Raw genomic sequence first — 23,447 nt, forward strand, 5'->3', positions numbered from 1 at the left:
CTCCCAATTTGGTATCATCTGCAAACTTGATTTTTTTGGTGGGGTCGTGTCAGGAGTAACTTGAGAAACTGCAAGTCACTTCTGGTGTGAGAGAATTGGCCGTCTGCAAGGACGTTGCCCAGGGGATGCCCGGATGTTTTGATGTTTTACCATCCTTGTGGGAGGCTTCTCTCATGACCCCGCAATGGGGAGCTGGAGCTGATAGAGGGAGCTCATCCACGCTCTCCCCGGATTTGAACCTGCAACCTGTCAGTCCTGCTGGCACAAGGATTTAACCCACTGCACCACCGGGGGCTCCTTTGCAAACTTGATGATCGTGCCTTCTAACCCTTCATCTAAGTCATTAATAAAGATGTTGAACAGGAACAGGCCCATTGATGGCTGCTACTTCCCAGTGGATGTCAGGTGGTGCAATATCACCTAAGCAGTATAATTTCTTCAGTGGTGTAGGGCGCAGACATCCTGTGATAATGTGGCATGTCTCATTAAGTGCCAGATCCACTGTTTTAGCATGGTGAGATGTGTTCTACACTGGGCATGTGTACCCAGCAGCAGAGTAGGAAAGCACAAGGGCAGATGTCTTTGCTGTGTCTGGTTTTGATCCCCAGGTTGTGCCAGTCAGCTATCATAGGACATTATTTCTAGTGCCCAGTTTTTACTTGATAGTCAAGCAGTGCTTCTTGTCCGAGGTCCTCCTGGTCAGTCGAAAGACCGAACAGGGCATAGGGTTAAAATCGATAGGAACTTTAGAAGGGTCTACCCCAGAAGGAGAGACCCTGCGGCCCCACCAAAGAGGGATCACTACGTTGGTGAGCAAAGAGAAGCCTAATTTTAAGTAATTTTATTTCCCCAGATTCCTAAAAAGAATCTCATCAAAGTTGAAGAAAGCGCCACCAAGATGTTTATTAGCAATTCAGCTGAAAAGGATGCAAAGCAGCGATCATTCGCCAAGCAGAGCATGCATGTACAGAAATAAATGCCATTTTTATAGAAAATACAGAGTTGTGTGGTTCAAAACTCCCGCTCCCCGCCCCTCGCCCGGGTCGATGGTGATTGGCTTGCACGCAAACAGCTGGGAGGAGGCTTGGCTTGGCCATTCCCCGTGCGCCTGGGCCAATCACAGGCCAATCACAGGGCTTCCGCGGTGCATCTGAGCCAGTCAGGAGGCTCCTGCTGCCTTGGCACTCCAGCAAATGAGAACAGAGGGAGGCGGGATGAAGGAATACAATGCATTCTTGAGTGGATTATGGGGTTAAATGTCCAGGGGGCTTAACGACCCTGCAAGAAAAGCCAATCTTATTGATTTGAGATAAGCATTGATCACTTAATCCAGGTTTTCCTCTTGCGGTCAGATTGGGGCACAAAGGGGGAGACTTTGGTGAATGTCTTCAATGGAAAGGTTTGAAACAAAAACAGGTTGGGAGGAAAAAGGGCTTTCCGAAGGTCATCTCTCCCCCCCCCCCCATTGTTATATGATTAAAAAGTCTGCAAAATGATTATTTTCTTGATGGCCCGACTCCGAAGTCAAGAAAGATATTCCTTTGTTATTTTCCATGCAAGAAATGTTCCAAGATAAGGGTTTTCACAATCACTAATCACATTACCAGAGGCAGGGCAACTTTCTTATACATTTTTCCTCAAGGAAATGGGAAAGGGCAAAAGGGGTCAGGGCGAGGTCAGATACATGAAGGGAAATATAGAAATATAGGAATCACGATGAAAAATCATATCCAGGCATCCCTTCCCTCCCTCCCCCCTACAGAGCAATTGATAAAAGTCTTGCTCACAGCACAATATGAATTCATAGTTCATTTTGGGAAAATTCATGGGTGAAAACAGGTTCATGAAGGAAAATGAAGTCCAAAAAGAATGTGGCAGAAAGTCCAAAAGTCACAAAAAGGATTCTGGTGATTTCCACTGAGCCAAAAGATGGAGTCCTGCAGCACTGAGGTCGAAGCTTGTCCTTGGTCCTTGGAAAACTATAGCTACTTCCAAGGGCTGAAGCCTAATGACTGGACTGCTCCCTGAAAGCCCCATGGGGTAACCGCATTAAGTCTCCAGGGCAGGGGGCTTCAGAAGGACGAAGGAACAGTGAGAGCAGAGGCAGTGCGGCAGAAGCAAGGCTTGGATTTTGACAATCAGCTGTTTCCCTTTAAAAAAATATCCTTAACAAACCAAAGGTTATTCCCCGAGCGTAGGGGCCCGAAATGCAAAAAGCGAGATGGCAGATAGGTTTAGAATTTAGCTAGGAAAAAAATGGCATCAAAATGGAGTCAATCCGTCAACTCGTGGATACAGGGGGGGGGGGGGGCTGAGGGGTTTCCGTATACACTGTTTGAAGGAACGCATATTCGGCCTCCCTGGGACGCCAGGAAGGCGTCCCAGGTAGGCCTGTGGTCTCCCGTGGCCCGGAAAAGGTTATTTCATGCATTGAGACAGTTTGAGTCAGGAAAGGGACACAAAGTATAATTCTGGAGAGGTTAGGGTTACAATTCAATTAGCCTTTATTGAGGGATTTCTTACATAGTTTGGGCTGGGAAAAGAAGTGAGAGCATAAGGCTGCAAAGAATTCCTGGTTGAGGCTGCTGCTGGGGCACATTTCATCGGTTTTGGCCCAACTGGGCATCCAGGAACTGCGGAACTCCCTGCGGCTGGTCAGATCAGCTTAAAGGCAGGGGTCTGGGATGCCCTCGACGACAGGGTTACAGCCTGTGTTGGATGGGGTTACACTCCCTCTAAAGACACAGGTTCGCAGCTTGGGAGTGATCCTGGACTCATCGCTGAGCCTGGAACCTCAGGTTTCAGCGGTGGCCAGGGGAGCTTTTGCACAGTTAAAACGTGTGCACGAGCTGTGCCCATACCTTGGAAAGTCTGATCTGGCCACGGTGGTCCATGCTCTGGTTACATCCCGAATAGATTACTGCAACGCGCTCTACGTGGGGCTGCCTTTGGAGACAGTTCGGAAACTTCAGTTAGTTCAACGGGCAGCAGCCAGATTACTAACTGGGGTGGCATACATGGAGCATACCACCCCCCTGTTATGCCAGCTCCACTGGCTGCCGGTCCATCTCCGAGCCCAATTCAAAGTGATGGTTTTGACCTATAAAGCTCTATATGGTTCGGGCCCAACTTACTTGTCCGAACGCATCTGCCCCTATGTCCCACCTTGCAATTTAAGATCATCCGGGAAGGCCCTGCTCTCACTCCCATCAACAGCGCAAATGCGGCTGGCGGGGACGAGGAGCAGGGCCTTCTCGGCTGTGGTCTCTCACCTATGGAACACACTCCCAAAGGAGGTAAGCTCTGCTCCCTCGCTCCTGACCTTTAGAAAAAAAAATTAAAATCATGGTTCTGGGACCAGGCTTTTGGACAATAGATGTATGCAGCTTTTAGTGGGACAAGGACTGGAATGGCGACTCGACTGATGGGATTGTTTTATGGTTTTAATAACTGTTTTGATATTTGATGATGTACTGTTTTTAATATGATTTATGTTCAAAGTGTGGTTTTACTGTTGTAGTTGTAAGGCATTGAATTTTTGCCATTATCTATGTGTAAACCGATTTGAGTCCCCCTCGGGGTGAGAAAAGCGGTATATAAATGCTATAAATAAATCTATATAAATAAAAATGTAATGTTAGTTCGTGCTACCATCAGAACTCAAAACCACTGGGGGAATTGATACCAAATTTGGACACAAGACACCTAACAGTCCAATTTATGTCCTCCACTCAAAAAAAAAATGATTTTGTCATTTAGGAATTGTCGTTGCTGGGATTTATAGTTTACCTACAATCAAAGAGCATTTTGAACTCCACCAATGATGGAATTGGGCCAAACTTAGCACACAGGGCTCCCATGACCAACAGAACACACTGGAAGGGTTTGATGGGCATTGACCTTGAGTTTGGGAGTTGTAGTTCACCAACATCCAGAGAGCACTGTGGACTCAAACAATGATGGATCTGGACCAAACTTGACACACATATTCCATATGCCCAAATATGAACACAGATGGAGTTTGGAGGAAATAGACCTTGACATTTGGGATTTGTACTTACTGGGATTTATAGTTCACCTACAATCAAAGAGCATTCTGAACTCCACCAATGATGGAATTCAACCAAACATGGCATACAGGACTTCCATGACCAACAGAACATACTGGAAGGGTTTGATGGGCATTGACCTTGAGTTTGGGAGTTGTAGTTCACCTACATCCAGGGAGCACTGTGGACTCAAACAATGATGGATCTGCACCAAACTTGACACACATATTCCATATGCCCAAATATGAACACAGATGGAGTTTGGAGGAAATAGACCTTGACATTTGGGATTTGTAGTTACTGGGATTTGTAGTTCACTACAATTAAAGAGCATTCTGAAACCCACAAACGACAGAAATGGGGCAAACTTCCCACACAGAGCCCCCATGACCAACAGAAAATACTTAAGGCCATCCAGTCCAACTATCTTCACCAGGGCAAGAACATGTAATCAGAGCCCTCCTGACAAAGAGCCATCCAGTCATAAATATAGATAGATATGATTCTCACTCACACACACAGATATATTATCATAGGTTTGAAAGAGACCCTTAAAGAAGGACTATGATATGTTGCATATTCCAGAGTAGGCAAACCAGACACTCTCCACATCAACACTGACAAAGAAACAACCAGAAATACTGTTTACCCACAAGCATAAAGGAATTACATAGATTGGAAACCAACACTTTCTCATTACTTTATTTTCCAGATCACCAGACTGGGCCACAGCAACGCGTGGCAGGGGACAGCTAGTAAAAGAAATAAATAAGACAAAGCAGGGTTCAGAGTGACTCCCAGATATGTGGGTGTGCTGCAATGCTCCAATGAGATTCCTTCCGCCAGGCAACCAGAATGGGATTTTGGTTCAGAGACTCTTAACCCTGAACGCCCCCTTCCGGCCAGCCAGCCAGCCAATCAGAGCTCTTTCCCCGCCCCTGTCTACAAGAGGGGCGGGGATTTGGGCGTGACGCGTATTGTCCGCGACGAGGGGGGGTGCTGGACCTCAGTAGCGGTTGCCATGGCGATGATGGCGGCGCGGATGGGCTGGGCCCAGCCTCTACGGCTCGTCGGCCTTGGCTCTTCTTTTTCCTTTTCTTCGGCTGCGGCGGGGGGAGGCCGGCCCCGGGGCCTGGCCTACGAAGAGCACGGGGAACCTGCCCGGGTGCTGCGGTAAAGGCCGGCATGAAGGCTCCCTCCTCTCTCCCGTGGAAGAAGGCCTAGGCCTCTCGCGGTTCACCAGGGAAGCCTCCTGGGCTTTGCAGTTTTACATAGAGGCAATCCGTCACGAGAAAGTAGTGCAATGTTTGGTTCTTGTGGGTTTTTTCGGGCTATAGAGCCATGTTCTAGAGGCATTTCTCCTGACGTTTCGCCTGCATCTATGCCAAGCATCCTCAGAGGTAGTGAGGCGAGTGAGGTGAGGATGCTTGCCATAGATGCAGGCGAAACGTCAGGAGAAATGCCTCTAGAACATGGCTCTATAGCCCGAAAAAACCCACAAGAACCTAGTGATTCCAGCCATGAAAGCCTTCGACAATACATAGTGCAATGTCCTTGCAGACAGCCAGTTTCTCAAGTTGCTCCTGACACGACAAAAAAAGACCAAGTTGTTGTATTTCACCCAGGGTGAAGTTAGGTTAAGAGGGGGCACTGCAAGGGAAGAGGGACTCGTGCTTTAAGGCCCGTTCTACGTTGCCATGATTGATCGATCGATTGATATCCCGCTTTATTTGTGTCAGAATCATAGAATCAAAGAGTTGGAAGAGACCTCATGGGCCATCCAGTCCAACTCCCTGCCAAGAAGCAGGAATATTGCATTCAAAGCACCTCTGACAGATGGCCATCCAGCCTCTGTTTAAAAGCCTCCAAAGAAGGAGCCTCCACCACACTCCGGGGCAGAGAGTTCCACTGCTGAACGGCTCTCACAGTCAGGAAGTTCTTCCTCATGTTCAGATGGAATCTCCTTTCTTGTAGTTTGAAGCCATTGTTCCCCGCATCTACCCAGTGTCTCCCCCAACGGAGACTTAAAGCGGCTCACAATTGAAAATATTGCAACTTAGAATATACAAATACAGAATAACAAAACAGCATATTACATACTATTGTATATGATTCGTAGTAATTATATGTAATATATTAGAGTTACAATATTATTATACATAATTATATTGTACTAACAGTCCCCTGCCACGCGTTGCTGTGGCCCAGTCTGGTAGTCTGGAAAATAAAGTAATTAGAAAGTACTGGTTTCTAATATATGTAATGTCTTTATGCTTGTGAGTAAACAGTACTTCTTTGTTGTTTCTTTGACAGTGTTGACGTAGAGATTGTCTGGTTTGCCTGCTCTGGAACATGCAATATATAATTGTCCTTCTTTAGGGGTCCCTTTCAAATCTATGATACTATATCTGTGTGTGTATCATATCTATCTATATCTATGGCTTGATGGCTCTCTGTCAGGAGGGCTTTGAGCGTGTTTGAAAGCTTAACACGCTCACCTGTTCTTGTAAAAGGTGTTGAAATTAATATCTTTAACCCCAGACTTTACTCCAGTCAGATACTTTGAGAATTACAGTAGGGCTGAGAGGGAGAAAATCGTAGGGGTAATATTATATTTTGTGTGCCTTTTGCTGTAGGCTAAAAGACCTTGATCTGCCAGAAGTGGGAGATTTTGGAGTCCATGTGAAAATGCTTGCAGCTCCTATCAATCCATCAGATATCAATATGATTCAAGGTAATGTTGCCTTGCATTGAGATTTCATCATTCTGTTTCTTTAAATAATCCTCTCACTATTTGTATCATTTTTTTCATTACGTGCTGTCAAGTGGTCATTCAGGAAATTATTTCCCAAATTTAATGATTTAAAGTCAGCCCTCTCTATCCACAAATTCCGTATCCATGGATTCAAAATACCCACAGCTTGAAAATGCATTTAATATTTTTTCCAGAGGATAAATCTTTTGTTTCCATTTTATATCAGGGACACCATTGTATATAATGAGACTTGGGCATTCATGGATTTTTATACCCAACCGAGGGAGGGGGGGGGGCGTTCCTGAGATTGCACATAGCTTCACTTCCTGCACTAGATGTCCTGGCAGTTACCTTGTCCATATCAAACACTTGCCCAATGGCAATGAATGCTGCTGCTAATTGGTTTCATTTTAATTTCTCTATTTATTTTAACACACCCTACTTGTAGATTTGCCAAATCAACTACTTGTCATGATAGAAACAAAAAGCTGAACTACTTATACCAGCTGAGTTCTTGTGTCCATTCTCAGCCATCTCAGAAACCATTATAACTAAAGGTGTCAGATCATAGCATTGTGGGATTGGTTTCTCAACAGCCTTCTAGTCCAACCTCTCGCTAGTGCCGAAAATCTACAGATAAAGCAGTCCTGAAAAGTGGCCATGCACTTGCTGTTTTCAAAACTTTTAGGAAGTGAAAGAGAGCCATCATTCTGTTGATGTTGCAGGAACATATGCTACCCTGGCTGATTTGCCTGCCATAGGTGGAAATGAAGGAGTTGGAGAAGTGATGAGTACGGGACATAATGTGACATCTCTGAAGACAGGCGACTTGGTGATTCCAGCTGATGCAGGGCTTGGTGAGTTTGAATCTTTTTATCAATACCAACATTTAAAAACCTGTATCATAAAGAGATTGGTAGGCAACAATGTAATAAGAAATTCAATGTGCAAATTTGATAAATGTGAATTTAATATGATGTGTGGGAATGAATGGAAGAATGGAAGTTGTATGGATGGAGCTAATAATTTTGGAAACACCAGTATAATATTAAGGCCTGCAATGACTAACTACCTGCTTGCTGGACTTGCTAATGAGAAACCCTGATAAGAACTGGGACAGTGATAAAGGAAATGTTTACAACCTTCCTTATGTTAAGAAGGAAGTCAACATAAGATCAACACCAATCAAGAAGATAAACATCTGGCCAGGAAACTGAGGTGGATCCAGGATGGAAGATGTCTATCATTAATTTACAACTTTATTTATTTATTTACTGCGCTTATATACCGCAATTCTCAGCCCAGGGGCGACTCATTGCGGTGTACAACATGAAAAAACAGGTGCAATTTACAAAACATAGTGCAAAATAATCCACAATTCATCATTATCAGAAAAACATCTTATCAAAACAACAACATTACTACAAAATTTCTACGACATTCCGAATCGTCTCATCGTCAAGCCACAATCCGATATCATTTCCGTTGTTCCATTCCTATGGTCAAATTACTAGTCATTGCACTTCTTGATCAAATGCCTTCTTAAATAGCTTTGGGACTACATCAACAGAATATTTCCTATAAAAGACTCAGGCTAATAATGCTCAAAGTGTGGCAGTCTGTTCCACCCGCCATGCTCTGCTCCATGGGAAGGAGAGAGATGGTGTATTCGGAGAGTGGCAGATTTGCACAGGAGCAGTCTGGTCACTTTGGGGCTTCTTTCTCAAGGGAAGAGGAAGAAGTGAGCTTTTGGAGTCTTGGATTTTGTGCAGGGAGTCAGGTTCTGCTGTATGGAAAACAGATATCTGGTCCTTGGCATTGTTCTTAGGGAAAGAAGTTTTGGCATTATGGAAGTTTTGGAACTGTGCGTTTGGTAGGCTGCAAGAAAGCAGGATCTGGCCTAACAGGTGCTTCTCCAAGAAGGGAGAAAATGATATGGTAACATTTGGATGCATGTGAATGAATGTATGTACATGTGGTGTGGATATTGAGTGAAAATGTAATTCCCCTTTGTTTGTTTGTTGACCAATGTAATTGTAAATCCAATGTAGTTGCATAAAATCTGTATGTCTGTATGTCCAATGTCATTCTTTGTCTAAATGTTTTCTGTAATGTGATATAGCTTCTCACACTGGAAATTGCAATAAAAAGAGCCTATGCTTCTAAGTCATTGAAAAGTAATTCATGACAACAATAGGAAAGAAAAAAAATTCCATCAGGTGGCAGAACTCATCTGACAATCTTATTTCTCCAGTTTGGAAGATGCTGAGAACTTAGCAAACAGGAAATTGCCATAAAGACTGTGGAAAAATTTGGAATCTACTGGAAGTTGAGAAAATTTATTTTCTGACCTCTTCTTTTTGTTACTTGAGTTGATATTTCTGCCATTTGTAGATACTTTTAGCCTGAATTCTACCTTTTCCCTCCCCTCAATCTAGGAACGTGGCGAACAGAGGCAGTATTTGATGAGGAAAAATTGCTGAAAGTACCGCCTGATATCCCACTGATGTGTGCAGCCACCTTGAGTGTAAACCCCTGCACAGCTTATCGAATGTTGTCTGATTTTGAAGCCTTGAAACCAGGTGTGTAGTGTGCCAGAGTAATAGAACAGCATTCTCCACAAGACTTTCCTCTAGTTCAAAGGTCCTTAGCCTTGGGTCCTCCAGAGCTAATGCAGTGCTTGGAACAACAAATATTTTTGGTGCGCTGCTCATTGGGCCGCAAATGGTGATGCTGATCTGGAGTGGGGTATCCTGAGTCAGCATTGTCATGGTCTACATAGCTAGTCACCAAGTCATGTCAGGCTGGCAGTTGTCCGCATTGCATGCCCCGAACCAGCCAAGTGGCTAGGTGCCATCCACATGGCCATCCACATGATGCCACCCTTACCTTGTCTCTGTTCTTTTAGCCTTTGCAGTACCCACTGGGCACAAAAATGGCAGTTTTCTCTGCTTGGTGTCTTCAGTGATGACAAATTGAACAACAGGATGATGCCGGAGAGGAGAGAAAGGAGGTGTGTTGTTGCACGCTGGGCCTGAAATAATGTCTGTTTACAGAACGTACCTTCTGTATGTCCAACAGGATACCGGGGTGCCTCAGCTGAAGGGCTCCTTAGATTTCCCAACACAAAGTTCTATTGAGGCTCAAGATAAGTTCAACAAAGTTCTTTATTCGGGCTTAAATTTTCAAACAAATAAATTAAACACTTTATAACCTTGGAAAACCAATAGCTTCCTCAATCTGCCAACAAGGGGCAGGCAACTGGTGGTAAACCGTTCCTTTCTTCCTAAGGGAAATCCTTAGGAAGAGAGATTGCCCCTCCCTGGGCAATCTCTCTTTACCTTGCTGGCATGAGGCCCCTACTCCTGGCTCCAAGCTGCTTTATGGATAGCCCGAGTGATCCCTTACCAGGCAAGGTTCCTGTAGATCTGCCAAGCTGAAAGGTGTCCTTTAGTTTCTCCACGAAGGAAGTAGGAACTATTTCTTTACTCCCCAGAAAAGCTGTGGCTCTATTTCTTTAACCCCCAGCAAAAGCTGTGAGAAGTGAAGCCTTTGTGCAGGTGGGAGAGAGAGACCCACACGTCTTGCTGTTAGGCTCCAAAACAGTGAGACTGAACAAAGGTCCTCCTTTGCCTCCAAAACCCTGGGAAAAGGAGCGGGTCTAAAGATTCTAACGATGATTGCCAAGTTGTTGGCCCTATGATTGCAACCTGAGGGAAGCTACCTTATTGCAAAATGCATGGCTTAAATAGATTCATGCAAATTAGCAGTGCAAGAAAAAGAGGTTAAAATCACCTGGCACATCTGTGCCAGCACAGGAGTAATCAGTCCCTCCTCCCTTCTTCTTTTTCTGATCACCTCATTGCTCCAGCAATCATAATTACAGGAACCAAGCAAAAAACAATGCCATTTTCATGCCTTGTGGGCACCACAAAGGTCACAACAACGAGGAAAGGTAGGTGCCATTCTCTGTCCACAGACTTCTTGGGAAAGTGGGATGGCGGAGTCCCAGACTTATTTGGGAAGCAGCACAGATGTTTATGCTGGCTCAAAATACAGGTGAGCCCCAGAGCTGCGGGGAACGTCTGAAGCAGGCCTGAACAACTTGTGGCCCTCCAACTGTGTTGGGCTCCAACTCCCAGAGGCCCTGGACAGCTAGTCCAATGGTCAGAAATTCTGAGAGCAGGAGTCCAAAATAACTAGAGAGCCACCAGTTGTACAGGCCTGGTCTGGAGCATCTGGTGCCTTTGTTTACACAGGACAAGGCCACAAACTTCATTCACTCCCAGGTCAATTCATGGCCCATGTACAAGTCTTCCTTCTTCATCTGCTTCCACTGCTATATATTCATCAGCAGCCCCAGCTTATTTTCTGCATCTTTATTTTTCTTTTGCTCAAATCGTTCAATTACTGGTAGTCTAACAGTGATTACTTTGCCAAAAACTATTCATGTGATGGAAATAACAGAGCATTTAAAAACTTGGAAAGAGTGACTGACGCATGAGCTACATTCACAATTTTGGGCATAGCTTTGCAAATTAGTAACAAAAGACGTTGCTTGTTTTGGTTCCTTCAAGTCTGACTTATAGAGATCCGAAGGCAAACCTTTCATGAAGATTCCTCAGCAAGATTTATTCAGCAGTGGGTTCTTTTGTTTCCCTCTCAACCTGAGAGAGTGTTTCTTGAGCCCTGCTTGAAACCATAGTCCAGTGCTCAGTCACTACTGGCTCAACCACACTGGCTTTAACAAAGGATGTTTTTGGCTTAATATTAGGAAACACTGCATAAGCACTCTCAATACAGTTCCCAATATTTGTCATTGGTGATTAAAATTCAGATGCTTCATGGTTACCAGTAAACTATAGATGGGACTGCTTTATCAGGAATGTCTGTTTTTTGACTTCCTGAAAGAGCATTAAAATATTTGTCGGCCAAAATGCTGGATAATCTCACAACAAAATGTCACTTTATACTCTTCTGTTGTAGATCTCCCAGAATAGCCTGTATTGAGTAACAGATAGGAATGAATTCCTGAATCTTCTAACAAATTAGCACATGAGGAGTCTTTTAAAACCCAAAGATGCATCTGTTTGCCTGCAGGAGACTCTGTCATCCAAAATGCTGCCAATAGTGGAGTGGGACAGGCTGTTATCCAGATCGCAGCAGCCAAAGGTATCAAAACAATAAATGTGGTCAGAGATAGGTGAGTGTACAAATAAAACTGGGGTTTTGTAAGTCACATCTCAACTTATCTATCTCTGGCTCAGGCCCAGTGGGGCACTCTTAAGTTACCATTGTACTTTGTCTAGTAGGGATGGGTATTCTAGAGCAAGGATAGGGAATATGTAGCCCTCTAAATGTTATTGGTCTTCAACTTCTTGCATCCATCTTCATTGGGTATGATAGTCAGCACTAATGGGAGTTGCAGTTCAACATATATAGATCCATACCTCCTACACATTTTGAAACCTCCCTTGCCTCTCTGTTTAAAAGTGCTGTTAAGTGGCAACATCCTGTTTATGGAGGCTTCACGTGTGGAATGTTGAATTATGGATAGGGTGTAAACTTCTTAGTTTACACTGTATTTCTGTAGTCTGGAGGATGGGGAGCACTTTGCAGTGCAACTTCTTTTTGACATCTGTCAGGGGTGCTTTGAATGCGATTTTCCTGCTTCTTGGCAGAATGGGGTTGGATTGGATGGCCCATCAGGTCTCTTCCTATTCAATGATTGTATGGTTCTATAACTTACTGATATAAATATAAGTGAATGTGATGTCTAAGAGATGCCACATGCCTATTCCCCAGAACTGCTTTGATTAGTAGCAATTTGTTAAGACAAATGTCTCTGTTGAACTTGGCACTTTACATATTCTGAACAAATTAAATGTAACAAAAACATGGAATCAGGTTTAGCAAGATAGACAAAACATACAAGAATCTATTTATTTATTTATTTATTTATTTATTTGCCTTACTTATATACCGCTGTTCTCAGCCCGAAGGCGACTCACAGCGGTTCACAACAAATATGAACAGCAAAAATTCAGTGCTACAGTATAGAAACAGTTAACAACCTAACACATTACACAATTAATAAACAGTTACTACAATACCCATTCACTGTCGTCTCGTCATCAAAAACATGTTCCAGATTCGTCATCCATTGTTCCATTCCAATGTTCATTAACCAATCATTGCACTAATTATTGGAACGCCTGCTCAAACAGCCAGGTCTTCACTTTTTTGCGGAATACCATTAGAGATGGTGCTAGTCTAATGTCCGTAGGAAGGGCGTTCCACAGCCGAGGAGCCACCACCGAGAAGGCCCTATCTCTCGTCCCCGCCAGCCGAGCTTGAGAAGCAGGCGGGATCGAGAGCAGGGTCTCCCCAGAAGATCTCAAAGTCCTGGTGGGTTCATAGGCAGAGATGCGGTCGGATAGGTAGCTTGGGCCCGAACCGTTTAGAATCTATATATAAAAAATGCTCTGTGCATAATGAGTACCTTAAAAACAAAAGAACCAATTAACGAAATCACACCAAATTTGGCAGCAAAACGTCTCACAACACAAGGAGTGACCATCACTCAAAAAATTATGATTTTGTCATTTGGGAGTTGTAGTTACTGGGATTTATAGTTCACCTATAATCAAAGAGCATTCTGAACTCCACCAACGATGGAATTGAACCAAACTTGGCACACAGGACTCCCCTGACCAACAGAAAACACTAGAAGGGTTTGGTGGGCATTGACCTTGGGTTTTGGAGTTGTAGTTCACCTACATCTAGAGAGCACTGTGGACTCAAACAATGATGGATCTGGACCAAACTTGGCACAAATACTCAACATTCCCAAATATAAACCCAAATAGACTTTGACATTTGGGGGTAGTAGTTACTGGGATTTGCAGTTCACCTACAATCAAAGACCATTTTGAACCCCACAAACGACATAGTTGGGGCAAACTTCCCACACAGAACCCTCATGACCAACAGAAAATACTTAAGGCCATCCAGTCCAACTCCCTTCACCAGGGCAAGAAAACCTAATCAAAGCCCTCCTGACAAAGAGTCATCCAGCCATAGATATAGATAGATGATTCACACACACACACACACAGTATCCTAGATTTGAAAGGGACCCCTAAAGGAGGACAATTATATTTTGCATTTTCCAGAGTAGGCAAACCACACCATCTCCACATCAACACTGACGAAGAAACAAGAAATGTTGTTTATCCACAAGCATAAATAAATTACATATATTAGAAAGCAACACTTGCTCATTACTTTATTATATAGATCAGCAGACTGGGCCACAGCAACACGTGGCAGGGGACAGCTAGTTCTATATACATAATACATGTTCTAAATAGGCTTCCTCGTGTCTGCAATTATTCAACCTTCCTATATCAATTTTTGATTAAAATGTTGGGAGGTTAATCTCTTAAGTTTTTGTGCTTAAGACTTGAGTGCTCAAGACTTGAGTTTCCTCATTTTTTGCACATTTATACTGATGTCTACATACTACTTTGAAGCCAAAATCACCCCTTTTGCTTTCCAAACATTTATTTGTTTTTATCTTCAACTGTTTTTTAAACTTTGCTCTCGGTTCAGATAACTTATCTTACACTCTAGTGATTTTGATGGCTTTGTTGGCTGTCTAACAAAGGATGTGCCTACTTATATGGGCTCGGAGTGGATGAAGTTATTACCAAAATTGTGTATCTAGAGCTCTAGAAGGTTCTGAGTGCTCTGTACAAGTGCAGAATAACCCATTTGTTGGAATTACATAGTCTGTAAATAAGAATTACAACTCCCAGGATTCCATAGCATGGAACCATGGCAGTTAAAATGGTGCATGAACTGTAAAGTGTAGACACACCAATAAAATGTTCTTTCTCCCTTCTGTAGCAGCATGGCATAATAAACTGCACGGTTTGACTTGATCCCTTTTGTTTATGCCATACTTACCCATCTTGCTTTCTAGACCCAATCTCCAAGAACTAGTGATCAGATTAAAGTCTCTTGGAGCTGACCATGTCATCACAGAGGACATGCTAAGAAAACCAGAGATGAAAGAACTCTTTAAGGTAGAGATGACAATTATTTTCTGGAAGTTTTCTGGAAGTTTAAGATTTTGAAGCCTTATATCCCAGAATATCAAGTCAGAAAATCCCACATTATCTGAGTATGGACTCAGATAACCCAGTTCAAAGCAGATATTGTGGGATTTTCTGGCTTGATTTTCTGGGATATAGGGCTGTGTGGAAGGGCCCATATTTGCTATAATGAGTCAGGATGTCTTGTTCATAAATGGCTGAATTGTTTTAGCCATGATGGTACTTCAAGGAAAGATGCAAGATGAGCGAGAGGAATTTCTTTCAAGTGGGCACTGCATTCAGATCAGAAAATGAATATGGATCTTTCTTACCATTTACTTCTGCAAACACCTTCCCCCTTTGAAGAAATTCTGCCAAGAAAACCTCATGATTAGTTCACCTTAGGCCAGAGATGACTTGAAGACACAATGGATATGAACAAGGGCTAGATATTGTTATAGGGTAACCAAATTTCCAAAAATACACAGGAAGACCTTCTAACAATTGGTGGATATTTTTGTTTCCAAACATCCATATCACCTTTTTTCACAGTAAAAGCACACAGGATCCAACAATATTGTTCCTCGATTGAATTCTTTATTATGGGAATATAATTTAAAATCATACATACATTTATAAATATCAAAGATTTTTCTTATAATATAGTAATACATGGTAACACATCTGATAAAAATGAGTAACTAATGAAAACACACATAGGCCACTAGGAATCATTATTTGTATTACATCACACCATTTCATTGAAGCAGACTGAGTGTGTATTTGGAGCCTAGTGCATTCGAAGCATCAATTTCTGGTAAAAAGATTTTGGGTACAGAAGCTAGGGCAGTTTTACATTGATGAATTTTCACAGGAAATCAAACTCTTTGTCTGACTCAATTGTAACATCATTAACATTATACTTTAGTCAGTGCTTCCCAAGATCATTTTCTCTGAGGATATAAGTAAAGTTTCCAGCATAGCAGGGGTTGCCAAGGCACTCATAACTGATAGTTCATATATAGACACGAAAAGGTGTTGCAGCTGTAAATAGTTGCTACTTATTGGTAATTAATAAATAGACTACAATATTGAAAATGGCAAAAAAAAAAAATCATAGTCCTGGTGAATCAATTGATCCAAAAATACAAATCCCATTGCCAGCTCTTTCTTTCATCAACAGTGATTGAGAAGTTATTGGGCATATTGGTAAATAGTAAATAGAACAGTGGGCAGCAGTTTATTCAGTCCATGATTCGTTTACTTTCTGTTTGTAAACTAAAGGTAATGGAACTGTATTATCACTGTATATATTGTTTCTTTATGTATGGTTTATAATCATTGTATTCAGTGTTTACATTTTTGGTTACAAGTAGTCTATAATGTTAGTAAATAAATTAAGTTTTGGAAGACTGAAATATTTCAGCATGAGCAAAACTTTTGAATGAGGTTATGCAATTTGATTTAAGATGGGTAAAATTTGTTTTTTTCAGACAATTCCTAAGCCTGTGTTGGCTTTGAATGGCGTAGGAGGGAAAAGCGCTACTGAGTTGCTGCGTCATTTGCAGTAAGTTTAGCTTTTGTCCAGTATTCAAAGTTTTTTTAAGAGTTTCATTTGCTGAGAATCAAGATAACAGCTACATATACACTGCAGAATTAATGGAATTTGACACAACCTGAACGGCCATGCTGGCATAGCAACAAAATCTTTAGCCTTCTCTATCAAAGAGCATTGAGCCATGGCAGTTAAAGTGCTGTCAAGCTGCATTGATTCTGCAGTGTAAATGTAGCTTTAGTTACACATAGTGTAAGTTCATTGAAATAGATGGGGCAAGTAAATAGCTCACGCTCACTATTTGAAAGACTATACTATAAGAATGATTAAGTCAGGGCCAAAATATTTAAAAAATACTGAAGATTTCTTAATGTTTTTATTTATTTTTACTTGCAACATAAATATTTGCAACACTGAGGCATATCAATGACTCATAAATCAATGTGAGTGAATACTATTGATTATTGCTGGAACCTTCTGTTCTCATTGATACCACTTTGCAAAATCTTGATGTGTGTGCATACATAAATACCTCTGTTTTTGAAGAAGCAACTTACTGGAAAATTGGAAAGCTTCATTCAAATGTCAAACATACCTTCATAGGATACAAGTTTCCATCTTGATTTCGGTCGTATTGATCACTCCCTCAACTATTCAGCTTGGTTAGCATCTCAAAGGAAAAATAAGGGATATAAAAGCAATGATGTATCTTCCCTGCTGAACTGAGAAGCCCCTAAACTTCAAGGCTGATGACATTCAACTCATTCTGAGGATGGAAGGCCGACCGGACTCCATACCCAATAATTTCCATCAATGCCTTGTGGCCATTACTGGATGGTTGCGTGCCAGCAGGTTGAGGGTAAATCCAGCGAAGACAGAGATCCTTTGGCTGGATCGCCCAGGCGGAGGGGTGATCTGGTTGCCTGCCCTGGATGGTGTAACATTATGCCCGTCATCTTTGGTAAAGAGTCTGGGTGTCCTTTTATTTATTTATTTATTTATTTATTTACTTTGCTTATATACCACTGTATCTCAAGCCTGAAGGCGACTCACAGCGGTTCACAAACAGTAAAAACAGTAGAAACAGCAGTGGTTCCATACAACATATAACAATTGACTTAACACATTATCCATAAATTACCAATAAGCAATTACAATGCACAATTATTACAAAAAACAACCGTACCCAATCTTCTCATCATCCAAGCGTAGTCCAGGTTCGTCGTCCATTGTTCCATTCCTATGTTCCATTACCAGATTGCACTAAATTACTCAAACGCCTGAACAAACACCCTATGCTGACGATGGAGTCCCAGGCCTCCGCTGTGAGCAGAGCCGCATTTTTCCATCTGTCAGGCTAGGCGACTGGCTCCCTATCTGTCCAAGGATGACCTGGCCACGGTGATCCAGGCTACGGTCATCTCAAGGTTGGACTCTTGTAACGCGCTCTACATAGCCCTGCCTTTATCAGTGATCCGGAAACTTAAACTACTGCAAAATGCTGCTGCTCGGCTTCTCGCAGCAGTCTCAGTGAGCTGTCATATCACTCCAATCCTGCAGCAACTGCACTGGTTGCCGATTGAGTATCGGAGTACCTTTAAAGTGCTGATTCTTACCTTCAAGGCCTTATATGGCTTGGGGCCGGAATACCTGAGGGACTGCCTCATCGCCTACAAACCCCAGAGATCACTCCGTTCAGATGACCAGAATTTACTTGGAAGTTCCCAATTTTAAGACCTTTCACCTGATGTCTACTAGGCGTAGAGCATTTACAGTGGTGGCTCCTTACCTGTGGAATGCCTTGCCAGCGGGGACATGAGCTCTTCGAGATTTACTAGCCTTTCGTAGAGCTTGTAAAACTTATTTATGTAGGCTGGCATTTGAACCTTGCTGATCGAATTTTTCCTTGATTTAATGTTATGTATTACATGTGTATATTGTGGACCTCTCCGAGCCTTCAGGGAGTGGCGGTATATAAAATTGATTAATAAATAATAAATTGATTAATAAGGCTGAAGGGCATGTTTCCAGCTGCTTTCTTAAAATCCAGGAAGAGAAAGGAGATCCTTCAGGATAGCTATGAAAGGCTCCTCTGTGCAATAGCTATTTGAACATAGATTTAAAATAGAGTCCACAAGGGCTGTCCTGCACAACCCCTTCCATGCAAGAACACACAATCAAAGCATTCCTGACAGATGGACATCCAGCCTCAGTTTAAACACCTCCAGAGAAGAAGACTCCCTCACGCTCCGCAGCAGCACATTCTGCTTTTGAGCAACTCATACAGTCTAGATGTTTTTCCTAATGTTTAAGTAGAATCTCTTTCCTGTTGTTTGGATTCATTGCTCCATATCATAGTTTCTGGAGCAGAAGAAAGCAAGCCTGGTCCCATCACAGTGTGGCATCATTTCACATTCTAAACATGGCTGTTATGCTCCATCTTAACCTTTCGGTCACGCTTCTCTGGACATGGTCTAGCTTGTCAATATGCTCCTTGAATTGTGGTGCCAAAACTATATAGATCACAAGCTGAATGAGTCAACACTGTCATATGACAACTGAAAAAGCCAATGTGATTCTAAGCTGCATCAATATGTATATAGGAAGGAAACTCACAGCAACATGTCCCTAAACGCACTTTATTAATGATCTAAGATTGTCTGCACATTTCTTCCCTCTCCAAAATTTCTATCCCAGTTACATATTACCTTGTCATGCCCAGCATTATTTTTTTAAAAAAATAATTATTACATTTGGCCCAGCCATAGGTTTTTTAAATGTGTCGTGTTATTGTTAATGTTTTGCTTATTTTTGTTTATGAGTTTTTTATTGTTTTGTATTATTGTTGTTATTGTTTATTGTTGTGTTGTGGGCTCGGCCTCATGTAAGCCGCACCGAGTCCCTTGGGGAGATGGTAGCGGGGTACAAATAAAGTTTTATTATTATTATATAGCAAGCATGGGCAAATTTTCTACTATATACTGGTTAAGAATTGTGGGAGCTGAAGTCCAAAACACCTGTAGGCCCAAAATTTGCCCATGCTTGCTATATACCTATTGATGCAGCTTAGAATCACATTGGCTTTTTCAGTTGTCATATGACAGTGTTGACTCATTCAGCTTGTGATCTACTAAGATTTCTCGACCTCTCTCACTTGTACTGTTGCCAAGTAATGTGACATTCATCCTAGATCTCTGTATTTCATTTTTCCTGCCTAAGTCTAGTACCTTACATTTCTCCCTACTGGCAGTCAGTTTGTTGTACTCAGGACAAGGATTGTTAATTCTTGTCTTGAGCAGGAGTGTTGATCCTCCTGATCTATATCGGCTTCTTCCCATAGGCATAAAGGGACAATGGTTACCTATGGTGGGATGTCTAAGCAGCCCCTGACAGTTCCTGTGGTGAGTAGTCATGTGACTTCTGGTCTACTTGAATTCTTTCCTTTCAATGCTTCCTTTTCTCAACAGTCTAGTTCCTATTATATGTATCCATTATGCTTTCCTGACAGTCACCCATCTCTTTCCTTAGTAAAACAGCCAGTTCTTGGATCAACCTATGTGGAGATGCACCTAGTCTCTTAAAATCTGTGCTGTAGTATCTTTTAAAAATGTATTGAAAACATTTATGAATTATAACCCTTTGCATTTCTGCAGAGTGCATTGATCTTTAAGGACGTGAAACTTTGTGGCTTTTGGATGACCCAGTGGAAAAGGGAACACAGCTTGAGTAAGTGATAGCAGTAAGAAAGGGTTAGGGAGTAAATAAAAGGGAAAAGTGCAATGGAAGACCATGTGTGAGAAAGATCCTGGGTTTGGTCCTTCAGATATATCCATAGTAAGTCAATGGGTAAGATCTCTGTCTGAGATGCTTAATCACTTCCTGGTGACTAATTGGTTGACTGTGATCTAATCTTTGTATGTCTCTGCTGGTTAGCTTAAGATGTTTGTATTAGAAAGCCTGGACTACATTAATGCATATGTAAAATTGTACTTTTTCAATCAGGTTGTCCTAGTAATAGTTCAGCAGTGGGCAAATTCAGATAACCAACTCTTTGCACTGTTCATCCTGCTACAGGCCACAACATCACTCTGGAAACTGGAAGTGTCCCAGAGTCTGCTTCCTGTTTTGTGAAAGCAATTATTTGAAGACAAAACAAGTTGTAGAAGATCACTGGGGGGGTGGGGAGTGGTCGTAGGAACACTATGAGTCTGTGCAATGTGTTTTCTATCCATGATGAGGCTCATGGGTTGTAGTAAGCAATGGGCTCTACTACCCATGTACATTTGGCCTCTGACTTCCCCAGCCACTACCTTGTGTCTGATTATTGTTCATGAACAGAAGGTTGTTTAAAAACTATAAAGCTGATTCCACCTGCTTGGTATCTGCAGGTCCTTAATTTGTACTATGCCAAAATGTAAACTGACTGGAATATCATAGCTCTAGTTTCACACTCTAAACATCTTGTGTCATTTTTGCATGTTTCTAGATAGAAAAAACCCAATATTTTCTTGATATTCTTCTTATGGCGCAGTTTCCTTATCTTAGTTATACTAGAACTTCTTTGTTCTAAGCTGAATAGTTCATAAATGAGAACAGAGATCATCTGTCATTTCTTTATTTGGTTTCTTGCAATATAGGCAAGGAGAAACTGGAAGGCATGATCACAGATTTATGCAAGCTCATTCGTATGGGTCAACTTGCTTCTCCAGCCTGCCAAGAGGTCCCACTGGAAGACTACCAGACAGCTTTGAAAGTCTCCATGAAGCCATATGTATCGGCCAAGCAGATCCTCCTGATGTGAAATATATGCTACAGAAAAAAAACCCATACATAACTGGTCCCAATGGAATTCAATTCCTACTGGCCTAAGTGCTATTTGGTCTAGAAGACTGGACCATTTCATAGACCGAATGGCCTGTGGCTTGAGAGGGAGAGCTGGACTACAGATGTAAAAATGATCTCGTCTGTAGACCTTGAATATATAAACTTATCAATAATGATGATGATCCTATTTAATAGTATGCAAAGGGACCTTGTTGTACCCAAGAAGGAGAGAGGTTTATAGCATAACCTTTCATTGACTGGGTCTATTATTGTAGTTGCATGGATAAAGTAGACCCAGCCTACATAAGCTTATGCTGCAAACATTTTTCTCAATCTCAAAGGTATCATAAGATCTCTTTGATCTAATCCAGATTAAGGTGCCTATTCAATAGTAGTTGATGGTATTGGAGATCAAAATTCTGTTCTACACAATCAAGGAATAGTCATAAGTCTTGTGTCAAAATGGTAATGATGACACAACTCTTGGACACAACTTCAAGAGTTCTGTACCCTGATTTGCAATGTGTCTACATTCAAAGTGTCACTAAATGTTGTGCCTCTCTCGGCCTCTCATTGAATATTGAGAAAATCAAAGTGGTCTTCCAGCAGGCACCAGCCAATCCCTCTGCAATGCCAGAAATACAGCTTAATTAGAAAATGTTGACCATTTCCGCTCCCTTGGCAGCCACCTCTCCACATCAGTCAACATTGACACTGAAATACAACATTGCCTGAGCTTTGCGAATGCAGCATTTTTCCGAATGATGCACAGAGTGTTTGCGGACCAGGACATCCGTAGGGAGACCAAGGTGCTTGTTTTTAAAGCCATTGTCCTCTCAACCCTGTCATATGCCTGCAAAACGTGGCACAGATGGCACATGCATCTCCTGGAATGATTCCATCAGTGTTGCCTCCAAAAACTCCTGCAGATCTCTTGGGAAGACAGGTGGACAAATATCAGTGTGCTGGAAGAAGCAAAGACCACCATAATTAAAGTGATGTTCCTCCACCATCAACTTCACTGGAACAGCCATGTCCGAATGCCCAATCACCGTCTCCCAAAGCAGGTACTATACTCCCAACTCAAGAACAGGAAACGTAACATTGGTGGACAGGAAAGGAAATTGAGAGATGGGCTTAAAGCCAATCTTAAAAAGTGGCATAGATACCGAGAGAGAACTGGGGAACCTGGGCCCTTGAGTGCTCTAACTGGAGGTCAGCTGTGACCAGTAGTGCTGCAGAATTCAAAGAGGCACGAACGGAGAGCGAAAGGGAGAAATGTGTCAAGAGGAAGGTGGGTCAAGTCAGCCCTGACTGGGACCGCCTTCCGCCTGGAAATCGATGTCCTCACTGCGGGAGAACATGTAGATCAAGAATAGGGCCCCACAGCCACCTATGGACCCACCGCCAAAACACCACATCTGGAAGACCATCATCCTCGAGCTACGAGGGATTGCCTAAGTAAATAAAGTAAGTAAATGTTATGACTGGATTTCCTCATTTTTGGTGTTAAACATCTCAGGAGTTGTTTTGAAATTATTCCTCCATTAAAAGGTTTTTTAAAGTTGCCGAGTTCTGCACACCTTATATATAGAGAAATGGTTCTGCAGACAGATCGCATTTTCTAGATTGAAGAACTGCTGTACAAATAAGTGTTCCCCAAAAGCAAATCTTGATTTTGCAATTTTGTTTAAGGGACAAATGTTTTCTATATACCGTATATACTCGGGTATAAGCCGACCCAAATATAAGCCAAGGCACCTAATTTTACCACAAAAAACAGGGAAAATGGATTGACTCGAGTATAAGCCGAGGGTGGGAAATGCAGCAGCTACTGGTAAATTTCAAAATAAAAATAGATTCCAATAAAATTGCATTAATTGAGGCATCGGTAGGTTAAATGTTTTTGATTAAAACTGTAAGTTAAGATAAGACTGTCCTCTGATTAAAGCATTATTTTAACCTTCTTCAGTGTAAATGTGTTTACATATCCTTCGAATAATAATAGAATAAAATAATAAATGTAATAATAATAGAGTAAAATGATTAATGTAATAATAATAATAGAGTAAAATAATAAAAAAAAACCTTGACTCGAGTATAAGCCGAAGGAGACATTTTCAGCCTAAAAAAAGGACTGAAAAACTAAGCTTATACTCGAGTAT

The 23,447-nt window shown here is 42.0% G+C and overlaps 1 protein-coding gene across 1 annotated transcript; it reads left to right on the forward strand.

Annotated features, from left to right (window-relative positions):
• Nucleotides 1–5,034: 5,034 nt before the first annotated feature.
• MECR (mitochondrial trans-2-enoyl-CoA reductase) lies at nucleotides 5,035–22,766 on the forward strand. Its single transcript, XM_060784656.2, has 10 exons — nucleotides 5,035–5,222; nucleotides 6,686–6,783; nucleotides 7,530–7,661; nucleotides 9,243–9,386; nucleotides 11,905–12,007; nucleotides 14,792–14,894; nucleotides 16,397–16,470; nucleotides 19,799–19,859; nucleotides 20,112–20,184; nucleotides 21,096–22,766. Exons 1-10 carry the CDS (start codon nucleotides 5,071–5,073, stop codon nucleotides 21,257–21,259), a joined length of 1,104 nt encoding a protein of 367 aa, XP_060640639.2. The 5' UTR covers nucleotides 5,035–5,070; the 3' UTR covers nucleotides 21,260–22,766.
• The last annotated feature ends 681 nt before the right edge of the window (nucleotides 22,767–23,447 follow it).

The sequence above is a fragment of the Anolis sagrei genome, chromosome X (assembly GCF_037176765.1).
Source record: "Anolis sagrei isolate rAnoSag1 chromosome X, rAnoSag1.mat, whole genome shotgun sequence".
Lineage (NCBI taxonomy): Eukaryota > Metazoa > Chordata > Lepidosauria > Squamata > Dactyloidae > Anolis > Anolis sagrei.